The following is a 19424-nucleotide window of genomic DNA, read 5'->3' as shown; positions in this document are numbered from 1 at the left end:
GCTGCCAGCTCCAGTGGTGGAGGCAGATATGATAGAGTCTTTTAAGAGACTCCTGGGCAGGTATATGGAGCTCAGAAAAATAGGGGGCTATGGGTAACCCTATGTAATTTCTCAGGTAAGGACGTTTTCGGCACAGCTTTGTGGGCCAAAGGGCCTGTATTGTGCTGTGGGTTTTCTATGTTTCTACAAAAGCAAGGAGATAGGCTGAGTGGTTACAAGACACTAGTCAGGCCACACTTGGGAATATTGTCAACAGTTTTGGGCCCCATATCTCAGACAGGATGTGTTGTCATTGGAGAGAGTCCAGAGGAGGTTCACAAAGATGATTCTGGAAATGATTGGCATTTGGCAGCTTTGGGCCTGTACTCACTGGAATTCAGAAGAATGCAGGGAGATCTCATTGAAACCTACTGGATGTTGGAAGGACTAGCTAGGGTGGATATGGAGAGGATGTTTCCTATGGTGGGGGTATCCAGAACTAGAGGGTACAGCCTCAAAATTAAGGAGCGACCCTTTAAAACAGAGGTAAAGAGGAATTTTTTTAGCCAGAGTGCAGCAAATCTGTGGAATACTCAGCCACAGACTGCAGCTGAGGCAATTCAATTTGTATATTTAAGGCGGAAATTGATCGTTCCCTGCTCGGTCAGGGCATCAAAAAATATGGTGAGAAGGCAGATGGATGAGAGTGGGATTCGAGATCAGCCATGATAGAAAAGTGAGCAGACTCGATAGGCTGAATTGCCTAATACTGCACCTACAGCTTATGGTCTTAAGGTAATTACAACCGGGGTGGTATTGGGGATAAGCTCCCACTACCTATTAAATGGTCCTAATGGCATGCATCCAAATAGCCAAGTTTAGCTCCTGGCCTCCACAAGTGGCATGTGGCTTAGCTACTAAGCCCAAGGGAACCATTTCTACTGAAAGGAGAAGAGGCAACAGCAGGTTACAAGTGCCTTAAAACTAGTGCCTTCATGCAGATGGGTCATAAAAGCAGTGGTTGGCAGCTCTTCTAAGGAAAGGTAAACTCTAATCTCAAACCTCTGCTGCTTTGTGACTGTACCAAATATTGTATCATTTCTTAATGCATTCATTACTAAATGACAATAAAAGAGGACTACCCGCTCTTAGGGAAGGCTTCAGGGGTAAACGCCAAGAAAAATCTGCAGCTGCAAGGGCATTCCTTTGGATTCATCAGCTACGTGGAGAGGGAACGCCTGCTACATGAGCAACAGCTTCCTCTCTATATTGCACTGCCCTGGTTTGCATATTGACTTGCATATTATGTCGACAGTTGGAATGCAACATCCATGGTCAAGTCCAATCAACGGAGGGCCTCAAGGTATATGAATATGCAAAGAATGATGAGATATGGACCATGTCTTGGCAGCAGGGATTAGGTGTCATTAGTTTAATTATTTCAGCACAACATCATGCAACAAAAGGCCATTTCCTTTGCTATACTGTTTTATGTTCTATAGTTAGCATAGTTTCATGAGGTATTATCAAATTCAAAACAAAAGGAGAACACCAGAATTTGCTCCCTTAGGGCAAAACCAAGAAAGGGGGAGTGTAAAGGACCAAAGAAAATTAAACTTCTAAAGAAAAATCAACTCATTGCAAATAGATAATCTAAGAAATGCAGTTTCTGTTCATCTTCATAACACCAGATGGGTTAGACATGTTTAAGAAGCTGTATTTCACTTTAAAGCAGGAGTTCCCAACCTTTTTTTATGCCACAGACTCCTACCATTAACCGAGGGGTCCGTGAAGCCCGGGTTGGGAACCCTAAATCATAACTTGAATATACACCCATTTATAATATCCTGTATTACAATTCTCAAACAATATTCTTCTCAATTTCAAATCTCACTTACTCGGTTCATTGAATCAAAGCACTTCCTGACTAGTGATTCCACATCGTTTGGTCTGTCTTGTACATTAATCCAGTCCAGTAAGGAGACATTAAAGAAAGCTTGGTCATTCATTTCTTCATTTAATTCATTTTCTACTATGGTCCTCTGAGTGCTTCCCATGCTGTTCTCAATGTCTTTCTCTTCTTGCAGAACACTATCCTGTGCAGAATGTCCACATGACACAGAACTGGAGGGCGACTTCCTGCAAACTGCAGGTTTAACAGAACATAGTACTGAATTGTTGGACTTGTCATCCAGCTCTTCTTCAACACTTTCACTTTCTGCAGGGAACTTGAGTCTTTCCTGACACTCACGGTAACTATGCCTGGTCAGGCATTCCAACAGTGGCATTTTAGCCATAACTGAGACAGCTGTGCCTAAACTTGATTCAAAATAAAGAAAACACATTAATACAACTTGAAGTAACTGAATAGAACATCACTAATCAGCCTGGAACATATACAATGTCACTCTTCACTCCCCCTGCCCCCCCCCAAAACAGATAGCAAAGATCAAACATTAAATCATAAATATTAAATAGGTTCTGAAGACACATGCCACTTCAGCTAACATTCAAAATGCAGGAGTTTCTGCCAGTTTGTAGAACAACTTGCCAAGCTAGAACTTTGGTCAGCATTTTGAAGAATACATTGCATTAGGACATGCATCAGAGTTGCTCCCATGATTGTGCACATGTACAAATGCCATAATTTTGTGGGTTTCTATGTTTTTCCTTTCAATTAAAATAGTACCAATACTTAGTTTTAACAGATTATGGCTATCAGCTTTGAGATTTATTTTAAAATTTTACAATTTATATTTTTACAAAATATTTAATCACAGTATTCTAAGTATCTTATGCAGTTTCCCAAAAATTATTCACTCGAAGTAGAAGCAATCTTTAAGTTTTACACCCAAAAATAGCAAAATCCTGATTCACTAACAACAAAAAGGAAAACTTGTATAACCAATACCAACTATATTCATTAATTATTTTACTGCCAGACACAGGACAAATACAAGTGCAGCAACCCTATGGAAACAAATGATGAGAACATCAGTCTGACAGAAAAGATTAACAAAACAAAATCAAAGAATATGAAGATGCAACATATAAAATGCTGAAGGTACTCAGCAGATCAGGCAGAATCTATGGAGGGAAATAAACAGTTGACATTTTGGGTCAAGACTCTTCATCAGGGCTGGAAAAGGTGGTGGAAGAAGCCAGGATTATAAGGTGCGGGTAGGGGAAGGAGTACAAGCTGGCAGATGATGGGTGAAGCTACACAAGGTCAGTAAATGAGGGAGGGGTTGAATAAACTGGGAGCGGATTGGCAAAAAAGGAACAGCGCTAAAGAAGAAAGAATCTGATAAGAAAGTGGATCATGGGGAAAAAAAGGAGAGAGGAGTGGCAGCAGTGGGAGGTGAGGAAATGGTTTAAGAGGGAGAACCAGAATGGGAAATGGAAAAGAGAGAAGGGGAGGGAGGATAAATTACTCAAGTTAGAGAAATCAATGTTCATGCTGTCAGGTTGGTAGCTTCCAATCTGGCTTCATCTATCATCTGCCAGCTTGTACTTCTTAACTTACCTTCTTCTTCTGGCTTCTTCCCCCTTCTTTTCCAGTCTTGGTGAAAGGCCTCAGCCCAAAATGTCAATTGTTTATTCCCTTCCATTGATGCTGCCTGAACGGCTGAGTTCCGTCAGCATTTTCTCTTTTGCTCTGGGTATCCAGCAAATGCAGAATCTTATGTGTATATGAAGGATTTAGCCTCAAACTGAGGGCCAAATGATAATTTCAAGCATGACTGACTGCCATAAACAACTTTGAAAACAGTCCCTTGTAGGTCAGTTAATGTGATATGGGCAATTTAGAAGACATAGCAGTGCCATCTAGTGTGAAAACTAAACATTATTTTTTTTTTTACAATGGATGACTAAATCTAAATTATCACCACTTATGACCAGGTATTGCACAGTTGGATATAAGTATTGATAATACTTGATGAAGTATTGTGGAATAATAGAAAATGCAATTGGTAACCTTTAAATATCTGAGTGTTACATAATACATTGGCTGGTTGATTGGCGGTGAGAAAGACAGAGAGAGAGAGAGACAGAGACAGAGACAATTTCAGGTAGGGATGATAAGAGAGTAAACAATAACCAGCCTTAAGATTAAATTCCAGTTCCCATCAGATGTTTTTCTTTTCTATACATGCATCACATTCCTAAGTTCATGCTTATCATGATATACTTCACATTACATTAACCTCTGATTAGTAACCACATTACAATTCATTCATTGGAAGGAAGGTGGGCATTTTCATAGAAACAGTGAGCTCTATCCACTGTTTCCGAGAATGTAATTATAGAATTATAAATAGAAAACTCAAATGCACCCTGATGCAAATTATAAACACAATAGCTCAGTAAAAAAAAACAGCATTTGGAAACATTGTGTTCTCATGATACAAGAGGATATTCAATCCACTGAGCCTATGCTAATTCTCAAAGCCGTCCCATCAATCCCAAACTTCCACTTGCTCCCCTGGTACATGTTCTTTCTTACATCAGTTCCAACTTATTCTGCTATACCTGAGGTTAGGTTAAAAAAAAATTACTATTTGCAAGATAAATCAAAATATTTAGCAAGTAAATTGTGTAGCAAAATTTTGGGTAATGTTCAAAGTAAATTTATTTTCAATGTACATATGTATCATCGTATACAACCCTGAGCTTCATTTTCTTATGGACATATTCAATAAATCCATAATAGAATAATAACCATGATAGAATCAATGAAGGGATAGAACAAATAATATTCAATTCCTTGACTATTATAGTCCAACAATGTGTCTGCAATGCCTTTCTCAGAAAGAAATTATAAGACAAAATAGCGACAGTGGAGGCTGAAGAAAGGATGAGCAACCTAACTGTAGCACCATAGCTCAGGGAGCCACTCAGGAGGGGGGAAAGATGAAAAATGTAGTGGTAATTGAGGATAGTATAGTCAGGGGAATAGACAGAGTTCACTGTCGCGAGGATAGAGCATCCCGAAGGCTTTGTTGCCTGCCTGGTGCCCAGCTTCAGGACATCTTATCTGACCTGCAGAGGGAGGGGAAAGATCTAGTTGTCATGGTCCTTGTGGGTACCAACAACATAGGTAGAACGAGGAAAGAAGTTCTGCTGAAGGAATTTGAGTAGCTAAGAACCAAATTAAAAAGCAGAACCAAAAAGTTGGTAATCTCTGGATTACTACCTAAACCACATGCAAAATGGTATAAGGTCAAGAAGATTAGAGAGTTAAATGCGTGGTTCATGGATTGGTGTGGGAGAAGTGGGCTTGAATTCATGAGAAATTGGCACTAGTATTGGGAAGGAGGCAGCTGTACCTATAGGATGGGCTCCACCTGAACTGTGATGGAACCTGGATCCCAGCAAATTGCATAACTAGGGCTGTGGATAGGGCTTTAAACTAAATAGTAGAGGGTGGGTTCAACAGATTGGAGAAGTATGGATAAAGTAAAAAAGAAAAGTGTGGAGAAAGATAAAGAAAAAATAAAAGTGAAAAGTAAGAGTGGAGTGAAGAAAAGTCAAGTGCAAAAGGGTAAAAGATTACAAAATTTTAAAAGCACAATGAGTGCAAGGGCACTTTAGTTGAATGCCCATAGTAGTCGAAACAAGGTCAGTGAACTTGTGGCTCTGGGGAGGGAACGTCAACTCAAGACCATGAGAGGCCTGCTTCAGGCATTTTCATGCATTACAAAGCACAGATTAGTACAAATCAGTACAATAAGGTATGATTTAGTGGCCATTACAGAGACCTGGTTGCAGGGTGGAGAGGATTGGAAATTAAATATCCAAGGATATCAGGTAATATGGAAGGATAGGCAGGAAGGCAAGGAAGGTGGGGTAGCGCTCTTAATTAAAGATGAGATCGGGGTCATCATGAGAGATGATACAAGATCTAAGGTGCAAAATGTTGAATCCATTTGGGTAGAAATTCAGAATAATAAAGGGAAAAAAAGATTCACTGGTGGGAGTTGTCTATCGGCCACCAAATAATAACATTATAGTGGCACGGGCAATAAACAGAGAAATATCTGAGGCATGTAAGGATGGAACAGCAGTTATCGTGGGGACTTGAACATGCACATAGATTGAGTGAATCAAGTTGGTCGAGGCAGTCTTGAGGAGGACTTCATAGAATGCATCCGTGTGGCTTTCTTGAACAGCATGTTACTGAACCTACAAGGGAATGTGCCATCTTAGATCTGGTCCTGTGCAATGAGACAGCAAAAATTAGTAATCTTGTAGTTAGGGATCCTCTAAAGAGTGATCACAGTATGACTGAATTTCTCATACAAATGGAGGGTGCAATAGTTCAACCTAATACCAGTGTATTATGCTTAAACAATGGAGACTACAATGGGATGGAGGAGGATTTGGCTAGTGTAGACTGGAAACACAGGCTGAGAGCACAGGGTGGGACAGCTGAGGAACTGTGGAAGACCTTGAAAGAGATTTTTCACGGTGCTCAATAAAATTATATTCCAGTTAAAAGCAAGGACAGTAAGGGTGGGGAGAGCCAGTCTTGGATAACTAAGGAAATAAAAGAAGGCATCAAACTAAAAGCTCGTGCATACGAAGTCACCAAGAGTAGTGCGACGGGGTCCTGAATTACCCCTATGAACTGTGCTTGTTTACCCCTATTAACTGTGCTTTTGAAAAGACAGAGAGAGTTATTTAACACCAACAACTTTTGAGAGACAGAGAGACAGAGAGACATGAAGACTGCTCACAGGTTGTTTATACTTTCTTCAAGGATATTTGCCTGCTTGTACATTTCTTACACAAAGGAAGAAGGAGTTATTTGAATGACAGCTGGTATCCAGTACAGTGAGATAAATAGGTCAGATGATATAGACCTCAGACACATGTTTTGGACACTGGATGAGTTTTGTGTGCCCACAGGAAAAAGTGAGTTTTTGGAGGATCGATCAATCGCTCTTGCAGTGAGAAAAGACAGTGACCGGTGGGGAGTTGTCCATGTGTCCACCCTTGCCTGGGTAATAGCACCACCACAGAAAACCGGTCCCCTCTGTTGTGGTCAGAGTCAGTGACTTTTAAAGGATTTCGGAGGACAACAAGAAGATCGACAGCGTCAGCTCAACTGAAGACTCAAATCTCTCCCCCTGTCTCTCTCCATCACTACTCAACTCAACACCACGAACTGAACTGAACTTTATTCATCATCGTAAGACGGTATCTTTTTACCCCTAGATTGAAAAAAGCTTGACTTTCATATATTTCCACACTTACTAATTACTTGCTTATATATAATCATTGCTAACCTGTTTGATTTATCTACATTTATATTACTGTATTGCGTAGTTACTAATAAATATTACTAGTTAATAGCAATACTGGACTCCAAAGTGTTTTCTATTTCTGCTGGTTCTTTATTCCCGTCATGCGGTACTTGACAGTAGTGGGAAACTGGAAGATTGAGAAAACCTTAAAAAGCAAGTAGGTACCACTAAGCAAGCAATAAAGAAGGGAAATTAAATATGACAATAAACTCGCACAAAAGAATCATGGGTAGTAAAAGCTTTTATGATTATATAAAGCGGAAAAGGGTGGCTAAAGTGAATGTAGGTCCTTTGGAGAATGAGAAGGGGGAATTGATATTGGGTAATAGGAAATGGCCAAGGCTTTGAATGACTATGTTGTGTCGGTCTTCACGGTGTAGGACCTATCTAACATGCCGAAGAGAGCTGTTATGGATGCGATGGAAAGTGAGACCTCAATACTATAGCCATCACGAAAGAGGAAGTGCTGAGCAAACTTGTGGGCCTGAAGATAGACAAGGCCCTGGTCCTGATGGAATGCATCCCAGGGTACTGAAAGAATTGGCAGAAGTTACAGTAGAGAGTTCAGTGATGGACTACCAAAATTCTCTGGACTCCGGGCAGGTCCCGGGGGATTGGTAGATGGCGAATGTCATGTCACTGTTCAAGAAAGGATGTAGGCAACAGGCAGGCAAGACTTGCCACCATTCAGGGCCCCAAACAGTCCTTCCAAGTGAGGCAACACTTCACTTGTGAGTCTGTTGGGGTCATCTATTGCATCCGGTGCTCCCGGTGCAGTCTCCTCTACATCGGTGAAACCTGACGCAGATTGGGGGACCGCTTCGTCGAGCACCTCCACTCCGTCTGCCACAACAGATAGGATCTCCCAGTAGCCACCCACTTCAACTCTGCTTCCCACTCCCATTCAGCTATGTCCATACATGGCCTCCTCTACTGCCATGATGAGGCTAAACTCAGGTTGGAGGAGCAACACCTCATATACCGTCTAGGTAGTCTCCAGCCCCTTGGTATGAACATAGAATTCTCCAGCTTCCGGTAATTCCCTCCCCCTCCCTTTCTCATTCCCTATTTCACTCTGCCCCTCCCCCAGCTGCCTATCACCTCCCTCATGGTTCTGCCTCCTTCCACTACCCACTGTGTTTTCCCCTATTCCTTCCTCACCTTTCCTGCCTATCCCCTCCCTGCTTCCCCTCCCCCACACCTCTATCTTTCCCCTTACCGGTTTTTCACCTGGAACCTACCAGCCTTCTCCTTCCCACTCTCCCCCCACCTTTATAGGGCCTCTGCCCCTTCCCTCTATGGTCCTGACGAAGAGTTCCGGCCCGAAACGTCGACCGAGGGAAGGGGCAGAGGCCCTATAAAGGTGCGGGGAGAGTGGGAAGGAGAAGGCTGGCAGCTTCATAGTTTAAAGGTTACTGGAGAGCATGTTTATGCCAACAGCGCTTGCGTGAGATTTTCGCTACGGAGATCTGTACAGGCGATCATTGTAGAGAAGTATTTCTACTTTATACAGGCTGTGTATTTATCATATCATTCCTGCTTTTACTATTTGTTACTGTTATTTTAGGTTTTATGTGTTATTTGGCATGATTTGGTAGGTTATTTCTGGGTCTGCGAACGCTCACAAAATTATCCCATATAAATTAATTAGGTGCTGCCCGGCACGTAAATGTTGGCGCAGATCAGAGGCGATTGCATCGGCACTGATCTGGGCCGACAATTACGTGCTAGGCGGCACCTAATTAATTAGCATGTTTATTTTGGCTTTTTTCTTAAAGATGTGCTGTGTGCCCCCCGGCTACCGCTGCATTCTCCGCAAATCGGTACAGCATCTGTCCGGGGCCCGGGGGTTGGGGTGGTGGGACACTGGGGTGTCATCTCATCGTCGATCAGGGCAGGCAGCTCATCTTCTCCTATGACTGCCTGCCTAGGTGTCGAAGGTCGAAGTTCGTCATCTGCTGTGGCTGATGTGGAAAGCTTGCTTGACTGCTGAGCCTCGAGCATTTTTATATCATACAGTTCTTTGTAAGAACTCGACCCATCTTGCAAATATCCCCTAAACCTACGTACCCTTTCAAAATTAAAGTCCTACTTTATCATTGCAGAGAAAATCACACGCAGTTGCCTCACGTTCAGTTCCTGGACGACTTCACTTTCACTACCGCATTCAGTTTCGATTCTTATCCTTTTCTCTTCCAATTGCATCAGCTCTTCATCTATCAGTTCTTGGTCATGGGATGCCAAAACCTCTTCAACATCATCTTCGTCAGCTTCCACAAGCCAAACTCACTTTGTCCTTGCTTCGTTCACCACGATCAAAACTCTTAATTATGTCTAGTTTTACGCTAAGTGTAACACCCTTACAAGCTCTTTCAGGCTTTTCCGACACCTTAGAACTTATCTTGCAAATGACTGCTCAATGCAACGTGTTTAAGCAATGCTGTTCCGAATCCGGGGGAGAGCAGCTGCTCGGGGTGCGTGCTGCCTTTCTTCGTAACAGTGAAAACACCTTCAGAAAGCGAAAACAGGGTACTAATGTAGATCTTTCGTAACAGTGAGGTTTCGTAAAGCAAACGTTCGAAAAGCAGGGGACACCTGTATTGGATTTACAACACAGAAGTTTTTTTAAAATACTTCAACAGTACTTTTCTTGCTTCATTTGTAGAGATTAGTGAATCCCAATTACTCCAAGTGCCCAAAGACATAAATATCAGCGGAATGCTACAATATGTCAACCGTTAGATCATAAACAATGCAAGTGTAACACTTAACTGATTCTGCACAACATAAAAAGCGTATGCACAGTATTGGCCATTCATAAATAGTTCAACTTATTCTGCATCCCAGAATCAATCAAAAAATTGAGTTTTTATTCTCAGCTGAGCTAGAGATACACAAAATTTTCACTCACAGTCGGCTGGCAGCAATAGAATAGACAGAGGAGACAGTGGGGAAAAGAACTTAAGGATTCATACAAAGAAATTGCTTGGCTTATACGATACTCAGTGTTCAAACAGTTACTTATGTTGCAACAGCTTCTGGAAAAAAAATGGCTATTCTCCCCCAAGAGAATTAATGGAATGCAACAAAACAAAACAATCTGCAAAAGCGACAGTAGTAGTACACCCCCTATACACCCAAATATTATAAATGAAGGATTTTCACATGTACTAAACCTTAGTGTTCCCAAAGAAACAAATACAAGATCCAACACTATTTATTGTGGAAATTAAAACATTCACCCAAACTTACTTTGTGAGTTTTTGCTTAATATCTTCCACAGAATGTTCATAATTGCTGTATGCATTTTCAAACTTCGTTAGCAGCCTTTGAAAAGAATGCGTACAGTCTTCCAAATTGGCCATAATGGCAGCCCAACCTTGATGCTGGAGGTGTTCATCATGGACCAGTCTTTCACAGAATGAGCACAGCTTCTTTGCAACTTCGTACATCTCCTACCAAAGAAAACAAAACAAAAATTACAAATGGCAAAGGAGGGGCAGAGCGAAGTCAAGATGGTACAAAACAGCGATTCCTTTGCTTGCATCTTTGGCAACAACTCTGACATTTCTTGTTTTTTTCCTTTTCAAGGTTTTTTTTGAAGACTCTGACCTGGAGTTACACTTTGACTCCGGTTATTTGCAGGAATGGGACCTCACGACTGGCTGCTTTTTGATATCCGAAGGACTCAGCCTGGAAGGCAATCGCATCTTCAGGGTGCCGGATTTTTGCAGCTCTGGAGATGTATTGATTCTGGTCCAGTGCCCCTGACTGAAGCGTCACGGGAGAACATGGAACATTGGGAGCAGCGCGTCAGTTCTGGTGGTTGCATGTTCTGAGAGCTGCATCTTTCTGGGGCTGACTCTCTGGGTGCAGAGCTCAGAAAAAGCGACACAACAGACTTTTAAACATCATAAATCAGTGAGTTGTTTGCTATGTCTCCTCTCTCACTCTTGTTTGCTATGTCTCCTCTCTCACTGTGAAACAGGGACAACCCTTTTTTCCTTTATTAGGGAGAAAAAGAGCCAGTGGTATGTCGAATTACTGGGTGAACGAGTAGTTTTTGGGTACTGCAAGTCTGTGTCTTTATTGATACTAGCTTCAAGCTTGAGTACTCGGTGGAGGGCGCAGATGCATCTTTGCTGGTGGAGGTGGGGGGATCATTGCCTTGCTGCTGCTTGTGCATGGGAAAGGGAAGCTTGGAGGGGGGGAGGGGGGCTTTGGGGTTTTCATGTTTGACTGTCATTCATTCTTTGGGGTACTCTGTTTTTGTGGATGTTTGCGAAGAAAAAGAATTTTTGGATGTATATTGCATACATTTCTCTGACATTACATGTACCTCAAAGATTTCATACAATATTGTTTTCTTAGGGCAGCAATGGTCAATACCAACAGGATTCTTGTTTAAGGTGCGTGGAGTAAACTTCAGGGGAGATATTAGATGTAGGTGTTTTTTTTTTCTAAAAAACTACAGAGAGCGATATGTAGCTGGAATACATTGTCAGGAATGGTGGTAGAGGCTAATACAATAACCACATTTAAAAGATTCTTAGATAGATAAATAATGTAATAAAAATGGAGGGATATGGGCTATATAGAAAGAAGAAGTTAAATTGATCATGGAGTAGCTTTCCATTAATCAGCACAAGATCTTCCGGGAGGGGGGAGAAGATGGCAGCGTGACGACAGTGCGCACGGTCACTTCGGTAATGAATTTGTTACTTTTTTTTTTAAAAAAAGTAGGGGACTGTGCACAATCCTGATTTGATGGAGACAGACATGAGAGCACAGTGGAACATGTGGAAAACTTCTGAAGTGACTGCTTTGCTACCGCTGCTACTGTGTGGTAACCGGAATCTCTGGAGCTGAAGGCCTTGAAATCCTCAGCTTTGCATGTTTCAGCGGCCGGGGAGAGGTCGAAGGCGTTCGGCAGAGGATGGCGCTCGGGAGGCTGTATCGCAGAGGCTGCTCGGAAGCTTGGAGTTTTCGGACGGATGGACTCAGGGTCGGCTGGGGTCGACTGCTTCCAAGGTATCGGCAGGTTGATGGTGCCTGGAGGTTTATGGAAGAGAGTTTCTCTCTTTTGCCGCCTGCTATCGGGGACTCGGGAGTCAATTGACTTGGAACTTTGAGAACTTTTTTTTTTACTGTGCCTATGGTCTGTTCTTTATCAAATTGTGGTATTGCTTTGCACTGCTGTAACCATATGTTATAATTATGTGGTTTTGTCAGTGTTAGTCTTTGGTCTGTCTTGTTTTCTGTGATATCACTCCAGAGAAACATTGTATCATTTCTTAATGCATGTATGCATTTCTAAATGACAATAAAAGAGGACTGAGTGTTCTCATAATCTAAATCTAAAAGATCACTGGATGAAGGCCTAACACGTTTCTATATTCTATGTTGCATGTTCTATGATCTTATCAAAAAAAAACCAATAATGACAAATCACTGACCTAATCTGGAACATCTTGGCAAATTCAGCCTCATGCTTCCAATAATAATTAGTAAGTTTTCAAGAACACAACATAAAAAAGTGTTTTACATTAATAGATTTGAAAAGCAGAAACTGTTTTGCAGTCTATAATATCAATGACAATTCATCTGTTTTTTTACCATGTGAAGGACAAATTCTGTATTACAAGAGTACATCCACCATTCACCTAAACTCCAGAAGGCTTTGATCTAATGCACATCTCAAAAGCCTGTTGTCCAACTAGAATGCCATTGTGTCGAAATAAACTTTCAGCCAAGATCATATGTGTTGTTTGAACCAGAGCAAGAACTATATCTGATCACCATATTTATCCTGAATTGCTTGCATCTTTTTTTATTACCTGCTTACTAGTCATTTATAGAAGATTTTTAGGTGACCTTTCATGTTAACTGCAATTGTATTTCCAATTTCCTGGGTGTCAACATCTCAGGGGATCAATCCCGGGCGGAAAAAATTGATACAATTATGAAGGCCGCATCCCAATATCTCTACTTCATTAGGAGTTTGATGAGATTTGCTATGTCAGCAAATACTCTTGCAAATTTATTTAGATAAGTGGCCGAGAGCATTTTCTGGTTGCATCACAGCTTGGTAGAGAGGCTCTGATGCAGAGGGTTGTAGACTCTCAAGGACATTGTAAGAGCCAATACCTCAAAGGGTAGCATCCATCACCAAGAATCCCTACTATCCATCACATGCTCTATTCTCATTACCATCAGGGAAGCAGTACAGGAGTCTGAGGACCTACACACAACAATTCAATCTCTCCTTCATCAATGATCCTCGCACACTCCTTTTCCTTTTTGCACTATGTAATTTATAGTACTTCTATACTTTGCACCGTACTGCTACCACAAAACAAATGTCATATCACATACAGTAAGATAGATGACAATAAAACCCATTCATTCCCTTTTCACCTCTGATTTCTGAATTTTCCCATTTAAAAAGTTTACATCTTTATTCCTCTTACCAAAATGCATAACCGTACATTTTCCTATATTGTGTTCGATTTGCCACTCCTTTGCCCACTCTTCTAACCTGTTCAAGTCCACATGCAGACTACCTGTTCCTACACCCATCTTAGAATTGGCTGCAAACTTGGCCAGAATACTACCAGTTCTGTCATCCAGACGATCAACGTACATTATATTCCAACGTGGCAACCTGTTCCTTCAGCTCACCGACTATACCCACCAGACTTTACATATTTATGCATATATAGTCTAAGCTGGTGTCACTCTTACAGTCTCACTTAGACTAGTAAAAGATGACCATAAATGCACTGCAGTGCTCCCTGCCACTTTCAATCCTTTGTGTGCTTTATCCTGCTCTCTGGTTACTGCAGGTAGGTTCCCATGCTTTGCTAATTCAGTTTAAATCCTCCCCCAAACGCCTGACTTTAGGTTGAAAAGGACTAAACTACAACTAATCTTTGTGAGAGCGAGACAATTCACCTCCCTAAAATGCTTAGGAACCATAATTATTATGCTGGAACAGTTATGACATTACCTTGCAAAACATGTACCAATCAGACAAAAGCAGATCAAAATAAACTGTGGTGATGAAACATTCAGTGTTATTACTACAAATGTGCATTTCAAGAATAATTATACAGGGCTACAACCACATGCAGTAGTAAAGTTTATGGGAAAAGGCTCAGAATTAGGCAATAATGAAGAAAGCACAAGAGTCAAAGTAGAAGGAGAGCAGTATGTTAACATTAACTTCAAGAACAAATTATGACCATTTACAGTCCAAGCAGGCATCTTAGAAGATATTAGTTATCAAGAAAGATAGTTTAATAGCTGTCAGCAACACATGCATGAATCTTACCACTGCAAGTTGAGTTCTAGAGGCTACTGTGTGAAAGACAGCTGGCATCATAAGAGATTCCTCCACTTTCAATCCCATCTCATTTTCTGCAGAGAATGTTGTCTTGGGAATTGTTGGTGGACGGTCACACAGAATCATTTCTTTGTTGTATAGAAAAATGGGATTTGTATCCTATAGTTTATAAATTTTAAAAGAGCAAAGTTTAAAACATACCCAAATTTGTTCAAAAGCATCTTACTACTGGGCAACAATGCTATTTGTGATAAGTATCAGAACACCCCTCTATTCTCAAAGCATGCAAGATCCTTTAAGGCCATTATGCTTTTAACAAATGCACATCAGTTACAGAAAAAACAAAGGTGACATCTCAGATGTAAACCAGTCCATGGATCCAAAGTTTACTGCTCTAAATTCTGAAATATAGCTGCAGTTTAGAATGCAAAGGCAAGAAAAGTGCCATAAGCTAGCATTATTAAAGACTGGATAATTTTTAAAATGGTACTTTCTATTTTAAGAAATGCATTGAAACATTAATGAGTTCTTAACAAAAACCTTTAGGATTAATTTATCTGTACAAATCTGTCACTTACCGTTCCAGCACTGTAGCTACAAACACGCCTATCTGCCACCATGCATTCACCTCCATTGACAACCAATACTTGATGGTGAGTTGCAATCTTATATTTAGCCTGGATAGCATGTTTAAGGTCTGCAACACTGAAGTTATACAATTATCATACTTAACAACATATCTCCATTTACATTACACTACTTCAATTAAAAGCACACTATGTAATGTATTAATTTTCAACTTTCTCAATAGAAGGTCATGAGAAAACCTAAACATCATTCCAAAAATTATAAGGGAGAATACAAGCTGGCTAACAGGCTCCAAATACAAGGTCAGGTCTACTCTAGTCTTCTTCTGGATCTCAGACTCAAAGATATTAATGACCAGAAATAATGGTTAATACAATTAGAGTAAAATGCAACTCATGCAATTTAAAGATACTAAAAAAGGTGTTGCAAGTCATATACATTATGATCATTACTCCAGCTCAAGCTTCAATGAAATTATTCTAAAACTTCCCTATTTTAAAGAAACTAAAATGCCGCCGTGGCAGAACTTTCAGAAGATAAATTGATGGTAAATACTGAAACAAGCAAAATTAAAAATGCTTCATCTAGATTAATAAAACATCTTTTTTGAAATGACAATGCAAGCTACAAATTTTCAAGTTACATCATCTTCAGAAGTTTTCTGATGACTCTGCCATAGTTGGATGCATCAGCAAGGGAGACGAGGTTGAGTACAGGGCTACGGTAGGAAACTTTGTCAGATGGTGTAAGCAGAATTATCTGCAGCTTAATGTGGAAAAGACTAAGGAGTTGGTGGTAGACCTGAGGAGAGCTACGGTACCGGTGACCCCTGTTTCTATCCAGGGGATCAGTGTGGACATGGTGGAGGATTACAGATACCTGGGGATACGAATCAACAATAAACTGGACTGGTCAAAGAACACTGAGGCTGTCTACAAGGAGGGTCAGGGCCATCTCTATTTCCTGAGGAGACTGAGGTCCTTTTACATCTGTTGGACGATGCTGAGGATGTTCTACGAGTCTGTGGTGGCCAGTGCAATCATGTTTGCTGTTGTGTGCTGGGGCAGCAGGCTGAGGGTAGCAGACACCAACAGAATCAACAAACTCATTCGTAAGGCCAGTGATGTTGTGGGGATGGAACTGGACTCTCTGACGGTGGTGTCTGAAAAGAGGATGCTGTCCAAGTTGCATGCCATCTTGGACAACGTCTCCCATCCACTACATAATGTACAGGTTGGGCACAGGAGTACATTCAGCCAGAGACTCATTTCACTGAGATGCCACACAGAGCATCATAGGAAGTCATTCCTGCCTGTGGCCATCAAACTTTACAACTCCTCCCTTGGAGGGTCAGACACCCTGAGCCAATAGGCTGGCCCTGGACATTTCCTGGCATAATTTACCTATTACTATTTAATTATTTATGGTTTTATTACTATGTAATATTTATGGTGCAACTGTAACAAAAACCAATTTCCCCTGGGATCAATAAAGTATGACTATGACTAAATTAATCTTAAAAATATTTTTCCTTTGCAAAGGATTATGAAAATGAACCAAGAACTGGTCTGGAAAAGCCTTCTTTCAATATAGGTAAGGAAGCTTGGGGAGGGCAAGAGTGAATGACTTAGCTAAACTGCAACTCTCAATGCGAAGGACTCCATTGATTGATCCAAGCACGAATCATGAAATGTGTGCAAAAGTATGATAAACTTAACTTTACTTCAATTTTTATACTCTTATTTCCAAGCCATTGTTAGGTGTAAATCTGTGTGTATCAGCTAAATTATTTCTGTAGCCAAAAAGTTTTTGTTCCTTTCATTGTTTAATAAATAGATAATAAACCATTAAAATCTGTACATTGTTAAATATATATACACACACACACTATATATTTCTGAACATTTGTACTTACGTCTGTACAGCAAGCTCTGTGTCAAATGTAAGGGTAGTTCCAGTATTCACCAAAAATACATACAGCTTCATGTTGGCACCACTTCTTTCATTACCGTCTCACTTCAGTCATTCATCTCCTGTCAAGAAAAAAAATTGAAAATAGTGCATTAAATAATGGTGTACTACGAGTGAACTGCAAGTAACTCAAATGTAAAAATATACAATCTGCTGTAAATCAAAATTTGGATTCAGCATACACATAATACTTCTGCTGTAGTTTCCAGTCTCATCAACGTTCTTCGCTATTACCTATGAATTCAGATCACATATTTCACAAACAGAGCAGCCAACACATAATGTACATTGTTTGCCCTCAAGCCCTCCACTCTTCCACAAGTTTAGGCCTTGCATGGTCCCATCTCCCATTGTAGTCTTGTTGAATTCATCGCATCCGTGAAACCTCAACCCTAATCACACTTCAAACATACTCCAAATTATATAGTCTTGGGACATCATTGACACATTTAAAATATCTACAAGACATAGGAGAAGAATTAGGCCATTTAGCCCATCGAGCCTGCTCTGCCATTCAATCATAGCTGATCCTTTTTTGACCTCCTCAGCCCCGCTCCCCAGCCTTCACCCCGTAATCTTTGATGCCGTGTCCAATCAAGAATTTATCAAGCTTTACCTTAAATACACCCAATGACCTGGCCTCCACAGCTGCCTGTGGTAATAAATTCCCGATTCACCAGCCTCTGGCTACAAAAATTTCTCCGCATATCTGTTTTAAATGGACACTCCTCTATCCTGAGGCTGTGCCCTCTTGCCCTAGACTCCCCTACCATGAGGGAGTCTTTCCATATCTACTATCTAGGCCTTTCAACATTTGAAAGGTTTCAATGAGATCCCCCCACCCCCCCACCATCATTCTAAATTCCAGCAAGTCTAGACACAGAGCTATGAAACATTCTTGGTATGGTAACCCTTTATCAACTTTACTTTTCCCTTTCTTTGCAGCTCATTATACATCACTTACCAAATACATCGTGTTTATGAACTTCTAAGAGTTGACCCATTACACTGTTCAAAACATCTACATTGACATTTGCAAATATCTCAGCTTTAATTTCCAATTCATCTTTAGGTACCTGCTGAATTCACACATCTGCACCGATTTTAATCCCAATATTAACTACATTTTGTTTTCTCCTTGCAAACTTGCTTCTCCTGTTCCCTCATTTCAGTATAATACTACTAATTCACCTTCGTCATCAATTCTTCCCCTTTCTTGCTCCTTAATATCTATTTTTCTCCCTGAACGGATATACTTTTGGATGCCCTGATACAATCTCAAGCCTCAACAGCATGCGTTTCCAGCAAGTTACTTAACAAATCCTTCAGTATGTAGACAAGGACAACAAAACAAGCCTTGAGATACCCTCTCCTTCTACATTCTTGCCTGTTCTAAAACATACTGTACACAAATTGTAACAGTAAAGTTTCTTTTATATTGTTACCAAACAAGAAAATAACAGTTTCCTAATTTAAAATGAAAAGGATGGCCAGCAGTTTTGAGTGACAGTTGCGTCATCTTGCTCAAAAACTGTTTTTTCTTGTACTAGCTTAGGAAAGAATACTCACTGTAATGGTTAAATTCTTTAAACACTATAACCTATCACTGTCAACCCATTTTTTGAAATTCCACCATCTATCACTTACAACTTGCCCCTCATCTAGCTGCACAGATTCAGGAACTTGAATCATACACCAGGGTGCTCTCTACAGTTACCTGATTAGGTAACCATAGTCTTTGGCCAGCAGATGGCATCAGCTGGTGCCCAACCTTCCCAGAGTGCTTCAACCCTTAACCACTATACTGTCCAATTGCCAGGTCAGCAGTGGTGGCCAAGTTCCTGACTTCCACCTCAACTCCTCTCACTTGCTCCAGATCCAGCAAGAGGTTCTTTCTGCTTCCTCCCTCATCCTGCAAGCTGCTTGATCTCTTGCTCTTTACATCAAGGCCCAGCGCAGACAGCAACCTCCATGCAATCTTGCCGGGAACCCTCTACAGCTGATATCCACAGGGATTAGCCACATCTGCCATCCTTTGACTCTGCACTCCTTGACTAAGAACCGGTACTTCACGGCCTCCCTCTCATGAGTTTCCTTCCATCCTTCCTCCCATGCTACTGTGAGCTCCACCAGGTTGATTTTCTTGTCTTTAGTAGACCACAGTATGATGTGTGGTCAAAGTGCAGTTTGCACCACCTCCGGGAACTGCAGTTTCCTCCCCATATCGACCT

General features: G+C 40.9%; 1 protein-coding gene across 3 annotated transcripts in view; it reads right to left on the bottom strand.

The window, feature by feature from the left end:
- The window catches only part of rb1cc1 (RB1-inducible coiled-coil 1), a 192443-nt gene that overhangs the window by 146341 nt on the left and 26678 nt on the right, over positions 1–19424 (bottom strand). For all 3 annotated transcript variants that reach the window (XM_072254930.1, XM_072254939.1, XM_072254948.1), the window contains exons 2-6: positions 17138–17255; positions 15213–15339; positions 14623–14793; positions 10542–10744; positions 1878–2298 (exon numbers count right to left, since the gene is read on the bottom strand). In XM_072254930.1, coding sequence (XP_072111031.1) covers positions 1878–2298; positions 10542–10744; positions 14623–14793; positions 15213–15339; positions 17138–17208 — 993 coding nt within the window. In that variant the 5' untranslated portion in view covers positions 17209–17255. The remainder of the gene's footprint in view (positions 1–1877; positions 2299–10541; positions 10745–14622; positions 14794–15212; positions 15340–17137; positions 17256–19424) is intronic.

Source organism: Mobula birostris, chromosome 1 (assembly GCF_030028105.1).
Source record: "Mobula birostris isolate sMobBir1 chromosome 1, sMobBir1.hap1, whole genome shotgun sequence".
In the NCBI taxonomy this organism is placed as follows: Eukaryota; Metazoa; Chordata; class Chondrichthyes; order Myliobatiformes; family Myliobatidae; genus Mobula; species Mobula birostris.
The sequence above is the reverse complement of the archived record's forward strand: the minus strand, read 5'-3'. Positions and strand labels throughout refer to the sequence as shown.